Here is a 12464-nt window from a genome sequence, read left to right as displayed (position 1 = left end):
AATGGCTGCACTGCTCCTTGGGTTCTTTTGTGCTCTATTTTCACCTTTTGGCAAGTTAAACACTTTTCTGTAACATCATTTTTCATTCTAGGCCACCAAAACATCTTTTTCAAATCCTTATATAGTTTATCCCCTCCTGGGTGTACTGAGTAAAGTGTATGGTTACTCTCCTCAATCAACTTCTTTTTTACTTCCCCACATTTCTATGGTACACACCATCAACTTTTGTATCTTAAAATCCCATCCTCATGAATCTTAAAGAGTGTAGCTTTTCCTTGTTCAATTTTCTCGCGAATCCTATCCAACTTCACATCTCCTTCTTGTTTTGCTCGTATTTCGTCGTATATTGTTGGTTGGATCCTTAAACACGCAAGAATACCGGCTGGTACACCTCATTCTACGACTTCTAAATTAAACTTCATCAGCTCCCTACACAACTCATTAGCTACTACTAATATGTTTAGTCCATGAATGGTCTTACGACTTAGAGCATCTGCAACTATATTCGCTTTTCCTTCATGGTATTGTATATCTAAGGTGTAATCCGTTGTGTACTCTAACCATCTTCTTTGCTGAGAGTTCAGGTCTTTTTTGGTGAAAATATACTTCAAGCTCTTATGGTCTGTGTAGATTCTACACTTCACCTCATATAGGTAATGGCATCAGATTTTTAGTTCAAAGATAATTGCAGCTAATTCTAATTCATGAGTTGGGTAATTCATTTCATGGGTCTTTAACTGCCTCGATGCATATGCAATCACCTTTCAATTTTGCATAAGCACACACCCTAAGCCATTCTTTGATGCATCGCTATACACATCATACACCCCACTATCATCTGGCAACATAAGCACTGGTGCTGTGACTAGTGTTTGCTTCAGCAATTGGAATGATTCTTCACACTTATCATCCCACTCGAATTTCTTATCCTTCTTCATCAGGGTAGTCATAGGTTTAGCAATCTCAAAGAAATCCTTAACAAAACACTTATAATACCCTACTAAACCTAAAAAACTTCACACATCAGATACTGTTTTGGGTGTAGGCCAACTCTTAACAACTTCAATCTTGGCTGGGTCTACTTCTACTCTATCCTTAGACACAAAATGACCAAGAAATTCCACCTTTTCCAACCAACTCACACTTAGAGAACTTTGCATAAAAAACTATTTTTTCTTAGCGTTTTAGAATTGCTCGTAGGTGTTCGACATGCTCTTTTTTGCTCTTTGAGTACACCAATATATCATCTATGAATACTACCACAAACTTATCCATAAATTGATGAAATACCCTATTCATCAAATCCATAAAGATTGATGGAGCATTTGTTAATCCAAATAGCATAACTGTAAACTCGTAGTGTCCATACCTTGTCCTAAATGCAGTTTTAGGGATGTCCTCATCTGCAATCCTCAATTGATGATACCCAGACCTCAAATAAATCTTTAAAAACATTGTAGCACCTTTTTATTGATAAAAAAAATCATTTATTCTTGGTAAGGGATACTTATTCTTTATGGTTACTTTGTTTAATTCCCTGTAGTCAATATACAATCTCAAACTCCCATATTTCTTCTTCACAAATAAAACCAGTGCTCCCCAAGGGGAAGCTCTTGGTCTAATGTATCCCATATCTAATAAATTATGTAATTTCTCCTTTAACTCACTCATTTCTGTAGGTGCCATTCGATATGGTGCTTTAGATATTGGGGCTGTTCTAGGAACTAAATCTATGGTAAAGTCAATTTCCCTCTCAAGTGGCATTCTAGGGATCTCATCTAGAAATACATCCAGAAATTCATTGACTACTTATATATCTTCCAGTTTAGTCACTTGCTCATGATCCATATTTCTAACACTACAGAAGTATACTGGATGCCCCTTCTTCATGTGCTTTGCCAATTTAAGCACTGATATTAACTTTTGGCACTTGGTTTCACCATGCATCCAATAAGTCAATGACTCCTTCTCACTTGTGATCATTTTCACTTTCTACAATCGACAACTGATCTCAGCATGGTACTTACTCAACCAATCCATTCCTAGAATGAGATCAAAGTCACTCAACCCGAACTCAATGAAATTAGACAGGAATACTTTTCCTTCTATTTCTAAAAGCAAATTTCTCAGGGTTTTGGTACATTTCACTACCCAACCCGTAGGGATGGTTATAAGTAGATCAACTACTTCTACTGATTTTAAACAGTCTTTAAGTTTTGAAACAATAACCTTAGAATCAAAAGAAAAAGTTGCACCAGAATCAAATTATACATTAACAGGAATAGAGTTAATAGAAAAAGTACTAGTGATAACATCTTTCGTGGAATCAACCTCATGCTTGCTCATAACGTTCAATTTCCCTACAGCTCCACCTCTCTGTTGGTTGTTCCCACTGTTATTATTATTGTTCTTTACTCTATTCTGATGTGCTCCCTTATTCCTAGTAAAGTTGTTGTTGTTCCCTTGAAAATTCCTATGATTTCCTCCAAAATTATTACTTTTCTGCCTGTACCCATTGGTATTCTTAGAGAAACACTCATACTCCCTATGCCCAAGTTTATTACAAGCGTGACAAGCAACCAAATTGCCTTCGCAAACCTTCCCAGGGTGATTGTTTCTACACCTTTTGCAAAAATAAGTCCTCCCATTCTTGTTATTCCCTTGGTTATGGTTTATAGCCCCTTCAATGTTATTACGTTCTCCCTGACGGTTGTTACCTTGGAATTTATTATTGTTGTGGAAGTTATTGTTATTATTGTGGTACTTCTGATTCTTAAAGTCGTTCTGGTTTCCCTGATGGTTACCAGAAACTTGCCCCACTTCCTTCCTCTTTTCTCTTCCTTCTATCTCAGCTAACTCCTTCTTTTTCTTCTCCTCCAATGTGTAAAGGTGTGCGGCCCTTCCATATACATCATCCAAGGTCTCAAACACTTGCCCGCACGGCTTTAACTGCAAATCAGTAGTCAAGCCACTTTCAAACTTTCTAGCTTTTGCCTTCTCTGTAGCAACAGACTCTACATCAAAACGGGACAACTCAATAAACATGGTTTAGTATTCAATAACTGACATATTTTCCATCTTAAGGTTTGAGAACTCCTCTGCCTTTTGCTTCTGTAGGAAACTAGGGTCAAACTTGTCTCTCACTTTCCCTTGGAACTTAGTCCATTGAATCCAGGTAATGCTCTAATGGTAGCTTAGTTTGTTGCCACCAAAGGTTAGCTTCACCCCTCAGATAGTAGGTAGCACAACACACCTTAGAATTCTCTAGGCATCCTACCGCTCCAAACAGTTTCTCAAACTCCCTCAACCAGTTTTCCAGTATGGTAGGATTAGGCTCCCCTTGATAGGTTGGTCGTTTACTTTGAGCCACCTTCTTAAAAAGCTCTCCGATGCCTTAGCATCCCCATTACTAGTTGAGTTCCTTGCCATTTGTTGGGCAACTGCTGCCAATTGTCTCACTACTTCACTAAGTTCATTTCCATCATTGGTAGTACTGCTTCCCCCTACCATCTTTCTTTTATTGAATTAAAAGAATAAGGTACTAAGTTTAATATAAAATGTTGGTTAGCTCCCAAGGCATATTCTCATCCATTAATTAATTACCCTTAAATCATACACAATAAATTTAAAGCTAACAATTTGGGGTAGTAGTGCTAAACTTCTCAAAATTTGTAGCTTAGCAATTAATTATTGATTGCTAACCAACCATACATTTAATAAAGCATCATGTAAATAAATAAAAATAATTCCCATGAACCCTCAAGGCTTGAAACTACAAGTCAAATTCAATTGCAGTAAGGTTTGAATATTTAGGATAGCAATACAAGATGGATAAATCGGAGATGGAACTATTTGTTGTGATTGAGACAAATTAAATTGGCAGAAAGAAGTAAAGAAATAAAGTGGAAATTTTATTGATGTAAAGAAAGAAAGAAATACTAAAATATAAATGAGTTTAATCACTTATGAATTTTCATATGTTCACTGAATCCTTGTGGACATGCCACTTATTACTAGACTGCGAACAATGATAATGCTGAAAATAAACTAAGATTTTTTTAATGGAAAGAAATTTTAGGAGTCTAATCCTTTCGAACATTATCTCTTTTGTCAGTAGATTGCCTGTGGCTAGCAGGAACGAATTTAGAATCATCTGTCTCCTCCATTGGTTCAGGTGTCTCAGGTTCGGGCTCTACTTGTACAAATTTTGCCTCTTCCTCCTCATCAAATGAAATGTCTATTATTATTGGAGTTGGAGGTGGATTAGGATCAGAAATCTCCATAAGCGAGCTATCTCCCTCTTGTTGTCCTTCATTTTCTACCTGATTTCCCCCTGAAGAAGAAGACGAAGAAAAACTCCCTACTGATTACTAGGTGGAGGGTTATTCCTTGCTTGATTGTTATAGCAGTAGTCGGGGTATGGAAGATGTAAGTGTTGACAATGGGCTTTTTCCACTCTTACGAGGTAACTAGTCAGGAATGCATAATCTGGATACCACCGGCCATAACAATCTTTGTATTTATAGTAATTTGGGATGTCTCCTGGAAAGTAAAAGTTAGAAAATCTTTCTTTGACAGCTATGTACGGAGGCTCCTCTGGAAGGCAATGGATGATCATCGATGAGATGTGATCAGGGGTGTCATAAACTCTGTCCCGTAAGACATTACTCATATAGGTACAAAAGTAACTGATCTTTTCTACGTAATCGTAGGGGTGTTCATTATTTTTTTAACGAGTGTGCCCAAATGAGTGAATTTTCTAGGAAAGATAGGCATCCTGTAGAGAAAACTCTAAGAAAAGAATTCCCTTCCCGAAATAAAAAAAAATAAATAATACATTTTTGCAAAAATTAAGTTCGGTTTTCAATCATACAATCTTGGAAGGTGACATATAACAATTCACATATTGCATGCTTTCATCGTAAAACATTTAGTCATACAACATGCTTGAACATCTCAAAATAAAAATTATGCACATAGGGAAAAATTTAAATTCTAGCTTATATGCCCTTTCTTTTCCTACACAAGCTCACCAACATGATAATAAAAGCTTTTTACACATAATCCTTACCTCAATTCTTGCTTCCCTGCACAATGATCAAACTAAAAATTTTTTTTTTACCCTTCTAAAAATTTTATTCGAAATCCTAGGAAAAAGGGGCAATTATTTCGGCCTTCCCAAAAATTTTGGACACCCCCACCAAAAAAATTTGGGTGTCCCTCTAAAAAAAAATTTCGGACCACTTTAAATAAAAAAATAAAATTCGGTTCGTTTTTTTATAAAAAAATATATAAAATCAGAACAAAATTTAACACTGTATAAATAAATAAGCACTTGGCCAAGTTTAAAACATAGTACTAAAAAAACGTTTTCGGGTTTAGTGGTAATTTTAAAATCTCAACCAAATCTCTGGTACCACTTTGTAACACCCTAGAAATTCCTTTATTTTAAAATACCTGTTTTTTCCTGTATAAAACTTTAAATAGAAATATCTAAGACATTACCGCCACAATTGAACAGATAAGGCAAACATCAAAGATACACAATAGAAGACTAATTTTTAAAACCTTTCCAAAACAAACCAACTTGAAAAGTTAACCAAACGAAAGTAAAGTTAAAACCAAAATAAACGAAGTAAAATGAAAATCAACCTACAACTTGGAACAATTACAGGCCCTTATTTAAAACCAAACCAAATCAAAAACTTGATGTTAGATCCACATATAAATAATTAAAGTATAAACACATTGTAAACTAATAGAAACTAGCATAATTCGCTCTTCACTCATGCCTCGTCACGAACATGCTTCAATACTTGAAAAGCTTATCTCTACTTGCCTCCACTGCTCTCAATTTAAAATGGGTCATCATAGGGCCAAGATAAAGACATGGCCAAAACACACATACATACAATCAGCAATGCTGAGTACATAAGCGTAAATAAACACGCTAACATGCTTTCACCTATCAACACACACTTACCTCAATGCTCCTGTTTACAAGCACACACAACATTCAACAAGACTTTTTAACCAGACCAATAAATAATTTATTAAGCGTTGATCACACATCGAACGAGTTTGCAACTCTACCTCCCCAAAATAAATTTAGGTTATCTGACACGGGAGCTAACCGTGCCAGCACAAAACCACACATAGGTGGCGGAATTCCTGCGCATAACAATAAATAAAAGGAATGTACAGCGTCCTGTACTCCATTAGAAGTTATGGTAAAATATAAAACCCCATAACTCCCCCCATATGTTCATACTCAAGGTATATACGTTCCAAGAGTTTTTGTGTGTAATCTCTTTTACTTTGCGTTATTTAAAGATTATTAGACTTGGTGATGACTCTCAAACCACAACCATTCAATCAACAACAAATATTCAATCAACCAAACATGTCAATTTAATTCTTGAATAATTAGTAACCACATAATATTTAATGTTGAACCCTTTTTAAAACTACCTCAGTGACAAAGACACCTTAAACGCATAAAGCGCCACAAATCCTATCTCTCGGTGTCAAAAACACCTTAAGTGCATGAAGGCACCAACATACAACTTATTCCTCGTGAACCAAGACACTTATATAGCTAATTACTCATGCTTCTAGCATCAATAAAAATTATATGAACCATAATAAAATTCATTTTCAATATTCCAAACCAAATTAAATTTGTAGTTTAATTAAGCATGCATTCTTACATGCTACAAATAAAAATGCAGTCCATATAATCATGCCAAAATATAATTTTCCAATCCATAAATCATCACAAATAAATCATGCTTCATAATTCAATAACCAACATCAATAATCCACCATTCCAAACATAAACCTTAGCATGATACTACTGGTAATTGATTTAAATCAAGCCTAACATGATATTACAATACCAAATATATGCTATGTACGCGAACGTACCTTGAATACGATCTTAAAATCGCCACGACTAATAAAAATTGCTTACTTCAAGATCTCCTACACATTAAAATCATAGTAGAGTATTAAAATCCACTCTAAACAAATTTCCAGCGATATATACTATATTAAAACCCCTGATAATTTAATTAAAATAAGATAAAATTATATTTATAACATCATACTTTAGTCTCAATTAATGAGTAATTTATATTTCTTAAAGAAACTTAGTTTTAAATACTCTACAAAAAATTCCAGCACTTTATTTTAATTAAAACTTGCTGTAAATAAGCCTTAAAACGCTTTGGTCAAAGATCTAAACCATTATACATCATAATCCTTTAATTATTCACAAATCAAGAACCTAGGGTTTCAAAAATTGGGGCTTTTTAATTAAAATCATACTCTGAAAATTTAGTAGCATAATACTTATTATCAAATTTCAAAATCAAATCCCAAAACTCAAAATTATTAATTTGATCTAAGAATAGATTAGTTATAAACAATAAAGGTTAAGTTTTTTTTTTTTTTTGGAAAATCGAAAAGGGGAGGAGGAAAACGGCAGCCACCTGCTGCCGGTGGTCGGCAGTGGTGGGTAAAAAGGGCAGCCGAAAAAAAAGAAGGGGAAGGGGAAAAAAAAGAGAAAGAAAAGAAAGAAAAAAAATAAGGAGAAAGGAGGGAGAAGTTTACCTTGGGGAAAAAAAACAAAGTTGATTTGCCTAATAAGTGGGATATTTATACCCCTTCTCTACTAATACTTTCCCTAAATTTTCCTCTTTTAATTTTCCTTATCCCTTCCCTAATAAAATTTATTAAAATCATATTTTCCTAACATAAAGCCTAACTTTTATAAAATAATTAATTCAATAAACTTTCCCTTTTTATAAAATACATTCAAATTTATATAGAATAAATAATTAAAATACCATAATTAAAACAGTAAAATTATTTAAATACTTTTACAAAATACATATTTTAAATGAAATACGTATAAAAATACGGGGTATTACCAGCTAACTTCATAATATAGGCAGTTTTGAAAGGTTGGGGAGGAACGCCTACTCCTCACAGGTGCACACCTGCTCCTCACATGATGCACTTGGTAGAAAGTTTACAGGGAGTTTGGAGCGCCCTCTCCTCAGAGGTGCACGCCCGCTCCAGCTGGAGCGGGCTCTTCTTTCTCTATTTTTCTTTCCCTAAACAAAATCCATGCATCAAATGCTCGCCAAATTGAATCAATAAACCTGCAAAACATGGACAAACACAAACCAAGAGTGGGCAAGGCCGAGATAAAACATTTTCATTCAAAAACGGGTTAGAAAGAGGGAAAATGAATACAAAATCGGGTTTAAATTAACACAATAAGTGATGAAATAAACCACTTATCAAATCCCCCCAAGCTATCCAAATGCTTGTCCTCAAGCAATTTACATTGCCCAAAAACAGACCCAAAGATCAATTTGCTCAAAGAAAAGCACATGCATAGATACAAGAATCCTTAAGCAATAAAACTCGAGCATGAAGTATATGCCTAAGATCAACCACGGTCATGACTAGCCAAGGCCTAGCTAATCTTTTCGAAAATACTCAACTCAAGCCTATTCAACACATCTTATCACATCCCTGGCCCGAAGGCGAGACTAGGTCGTTGAAAACTAATCTATCCTTGCTCAAAACAAAATTTATAATCTCTCAACACACCCCTACACAAAGCATAGAGTAAGTCGAGGGTCAAACCACTAGGAATAGGAAATGAAAGTTAAAGTAAAAGCTAAGCTATTTCAAAGCAATAAAGTGAGGTGTGTGTATTTAAAACAATCAAACAATAATATTGAAATCAAATTTAACAAGCACTACGGTAAGGATTCGCATGTACTCGGAATGGAGATGACTAAGTCAAGAATTGAAAAGGAAAATCAACTAAGCAATAAAAAAAGAGTAAGGTAGGATAATCTCCTAGAGGTCAAGCTAGCGCCAACTACAAAAGACTCTAACTAGGAGCCTTACAAACCTACTCAATCGACAAAAGCAAGCCACATATCAACCTTTTGTATTAATGCAAACATACAATGCATTCTAGTGTAACAAATCAAAGATAGCTACTCTTCAATTAATCACACACATGCATTTAATCAATCAACCAATTTAATCACAACATCAACTCCATCAATTTCCCCCAATTAGCATCAATCCATCGCTCATACATGCTTCACCATTCCCCTAGCAAGAGAATTACTCACAATCTATTAAAAATAAGATCAAAACTAAGCTAATCAACAATTTCATCATCATCATATCAATAAAACTAATTCAATTACAAATTTAATTCAAACTTGAACAATCAACAAAGCAATTGAAATGATAAGCTGAAAATTGCATTAAAGTAAAAGAAATCCTTACAAGCTTGCTTCAATTCAATGGAGGAAATGCTAGAATTAACAATCTTCAATCATCAATCAACAATCAAGAACTTCTCTCTCTACAATCTAGAGTTTCTCTCTCTAAAATTCTAAGCCTAATTTCTATTCTAATTTTTGAAAAATTCCTCTCTAATGATTCTCTCATTCCCCTCTAAAAATAGAAAGCAAATCTATATATAGTAAAACTAACTAAGAGAATTTAGTTAGATCGTCCCCAAATAAACCCATGCAGGCGCGGCCAACCATAAGGGCGAGCGCGGCCAACCATAAGGGCGAGTGCGGTCGCGCAAAACTGGGTACGGAACAAGGACATAGACAGGCGCGCCCATGCCTGGGAGCAGAGGAGCCCTCTTCCCTATCATTCTGATGCTCCTCGTGCGTTCCACTTAATGCTCTTGATAAACGCGGAACCTTGCAGTTTCTAAACTCCATGTTTGCGGGTTCAAGACTAGAAATCATGCCTCAACGGCTTGAATGCACAGCTCAAGGACCTTAAGAACTTGCACTTCTCCATGCTTGAGCTTCAAATGGAGACCACTAGGCATCCTAATCAATTCCAAACTTGGGAAGAAGCCTCAGGAAACTTGGAAAATGACCTTAACCTAATAAATAAAGGAAAACAAGCAAATAAAAGAGAAAATAACAAAATAAACCAAGATATGCGTAAAGAAATAAATCAAACTAAGAAAATGCAAACTAAAATAAATAAATAGTAAAATTAAGGAAAAGCTAAGTAAAAGAGCTAAAGAATAGCATGAAATTTATCCTAAAAAGAACCAAATGAGTGCCATAAATGAAACTCATCAAATTCCCCCAAGCTAAAATTTTGCTCGTCCTTGAGTAAAACAAAGCAAGAAAGTAAAAGGATGAAAAACTTATTCAAAAAGAAAAAGAAAGACATAAGACGGGAATATACACTAAGACTCACTTTCGTAGGAATCACAGTTGTTTTTAGCTACAACAACCCCTTTAAACCTCAAAGTCGCCTTTGAGGACGAGTGAGGTCTCGTAAAGGTTTCCTAAGAGCTTAACCTATAACGCTCAACCAACATACATGAGGCAAACCACAGAAAGGAAAGTAAAAGAAAGAAAAACAAAATTGAAACCTTTATGGATTGGACTTTACAAAATGATCACATTTCAAATTAATAAACATCTTTCTTAAGCAATAGAGGTATGCACGTTTCAAGATATCCGAGGTTGATTTAAACATAGAGTATGCTAAGCATAGAGAACTAGTTATCACAATTCACCTTCGTCCTGTTCAATCTTACCGCGTTCTCCCAATAGTCTCAAATCTCCCTCTAATGAGCATCTTAATAGCTCCTCGAAGGAGCCGGAAAAGAAACACTTTTTGGCTACACAACGTCTTGACTATGCATCCCCTTTCTTTAGGCTTTAAATCATAATGCTCTCCCTCAAAATTTGATTCAACCTCTAGGTTGAAAGGTCTTTCCCACGGCTGTAACGTAAGGGCAAAAAGGGTTAGGGGTAGGATAAAATTTTAAAATTTTGTGGTATCCCTAATAGTGAAGCAAAGAAAGGGCCCTTTCTTGGAATCACAATCAAGTAGTCACCAAACAGAAACAAACTAACTCCCCCAAGCTTATTTAAAGCCATAATCACAATCATATTTACAAAAGTGTAAACGCTTCTCCCCAAGCTTAAAGGAAGCATTGTTCTCAATGCTTGAAAAGGGGAAAAGAATGACATCAAAATATTTTGATTTTCTCATTTTTCAACTTTTTTTTTATATTGCATAACTTCAAAGCAATTGTCCTCGCCTCTTTTAACTTTGGACGTCTTTTACAACATTGCATTTATTAGGTCCTTGCCTCTTTTAACTTTGGACGGCTTTTACAACTTTGCATTTATTATTTCCTTGTCATTTTTAACTTTGGACGACTTTTCCTATCATACATTTTCCATTATTCACAAAATATTTACAAAATACAAGCTTGCTTACAAAAGGAACCAGTGTACATACTTATAAACCACAAACTCCACAAACATGACCTTTTGCTTCACAAAAACCAAAAATGGAACAAAAATTCTGAAGATGTGGCTTGAAAATAAGGAAAAAAGGCTCAAATGGTTATCAAGAGGGAAAATGTAAACCCAAGGAACTAAAAGAAAGAAAATTAAACCTAGAAAAAGAAAAATAACCACCCCTAAAAGATGCCTTTGTCCTTTCTAGATGGTTCGGCCTCGTGTTTAATAATTATGAGTTAAGGTTCAAGATTAGGTCTGCAATAGTCAAGGATCCATGCCACTCATGCAAGTTATGTAGAAGGCTTGAAAAATGAAGAACCTTACATGGATGTAGCAAAAACTCATTATAGGTGTCAAATCGACCATAGGAAGCAACTACGAACATGCCACAAACAAGTAGAATCCGGTTTCATGATCCTCCTAGTTCTAGAACATACTACCTTAGCATACACCTATCGTGGATTCAACCAAGCATATTCTCAAACCGTGCATACCCATACCATTTAGGAATATAGTCATTCAAAAGCAAAAATCGGTTGTATATAGTCCAATTCAAAAAGAAAAACAAAAAGGTGACAAATAAAGCCTAAAAAACATACCAAAATCCAAAAACATAAAGAAAGAAAAAGAAAAGAAAGGAAAAGAAAAACATGGATAAAGGAAAAGATGGAAAATGAAGAATGGAAGGAATATGCAAGTAGAACATGTAATTCCCAATCGACAAACAAGTGATCAAATGACAACATCGTCAATGATCCCAAACAACGTAGGTGTTAAAAGCATCCATCCTCGAACCATTCAACTTTTCCTAAAACTAATCCTAAACTATGCATTCAAGAAAATAAAGAGAAAAAAGAAAGATCTCACCGGCTTCCAAGCAATGCTAAAATAGTAAGGTGAAGAATCAACCACCTCATAAAGCTCCAAAAATCAAAGCATCATCATCAAAGCCATGTGAGAACAAAAATGGAAAAGAGAACTATGGACAAAGAAAATGGTTAGTAACTTCAAAACAAAAGAAAAGAAAAGAAAACGTAAAGGATATAAAATAAAAAGCAAAAATAAGAAAAACAAAACTATCAAGAAAACAAAAAATAAGAAAATAAGAACTAAAGAACTAAATAAACA

General features: G+C 34.9%; 1 protein-coding gene across 1 annotated transcript; it reads right to left on the bottom strand.

The window, feature by feature from the left end:
• Positions 1-392: 392 nt before the first annotated feature.
• On the bottom strand, positions 393-3510 carry LOC110739426. The gene is made up of 8 exons (XM_021919885.1): positions 3309-3510; positions 2272-3014; positions 2028-2229; positions 1525-1778; positions 1237-1443; positions 1032-1124; positions 787-932; positions 393-633 (listed from the first exon to the last, which is right to left on the bottom strand). Exons 1-8 carry the CDS (start codon positions 3508-3510, stop codon positions 393-395), a joined length of 2088 nt encoding a protein of 695 aa, XP_021775577.1.
• Between the last annotated feature and the right edge of the window lie 8954 nt (positions 3511-12464).

Source organism: Chenopodium quinoa, unplaced genomic scaffold, assembly GCF_001683475.1.
Source record: "Chenopodium quinoa cultivar QQ74 unplaced genomic scaffold, ASM168347v1, whole genome shotgun sequence".
NCBI classification, from domain to species: Eukaryota; Viridiplantae; Streptophyta; class Magnoliopsida; order Caryophyllales; family Amaranthaceae; genus Chenopodium; species Chenopodium quinoa.
This window is presented reverse-complemented; position numbering and strand designations above follow the sequence as displayed.

Coding starts and splice junctions, on each gene's coding strand:
- LOC110739426 (XM_021919885.1), bottom strand. CDS start 3,510: ATGGTAGGGGGAAGCAGTACTACCAATGATGGAAATGAACTTAGTGAA. Junction 1,444..1,524: donor ACTACAGGGAATTAAACAAA/GTAACCATAAAG, acceptor ATGTTTTTAAAG/ATTTATTTGAGGTCTGGGTA. Junction 634..786: donor GCATCAAAGAATGGCTTAGG/GTGTGTGCTTAT, acceptor GGTGAAGTGTAG/AATCTACACAGACCATAAGA.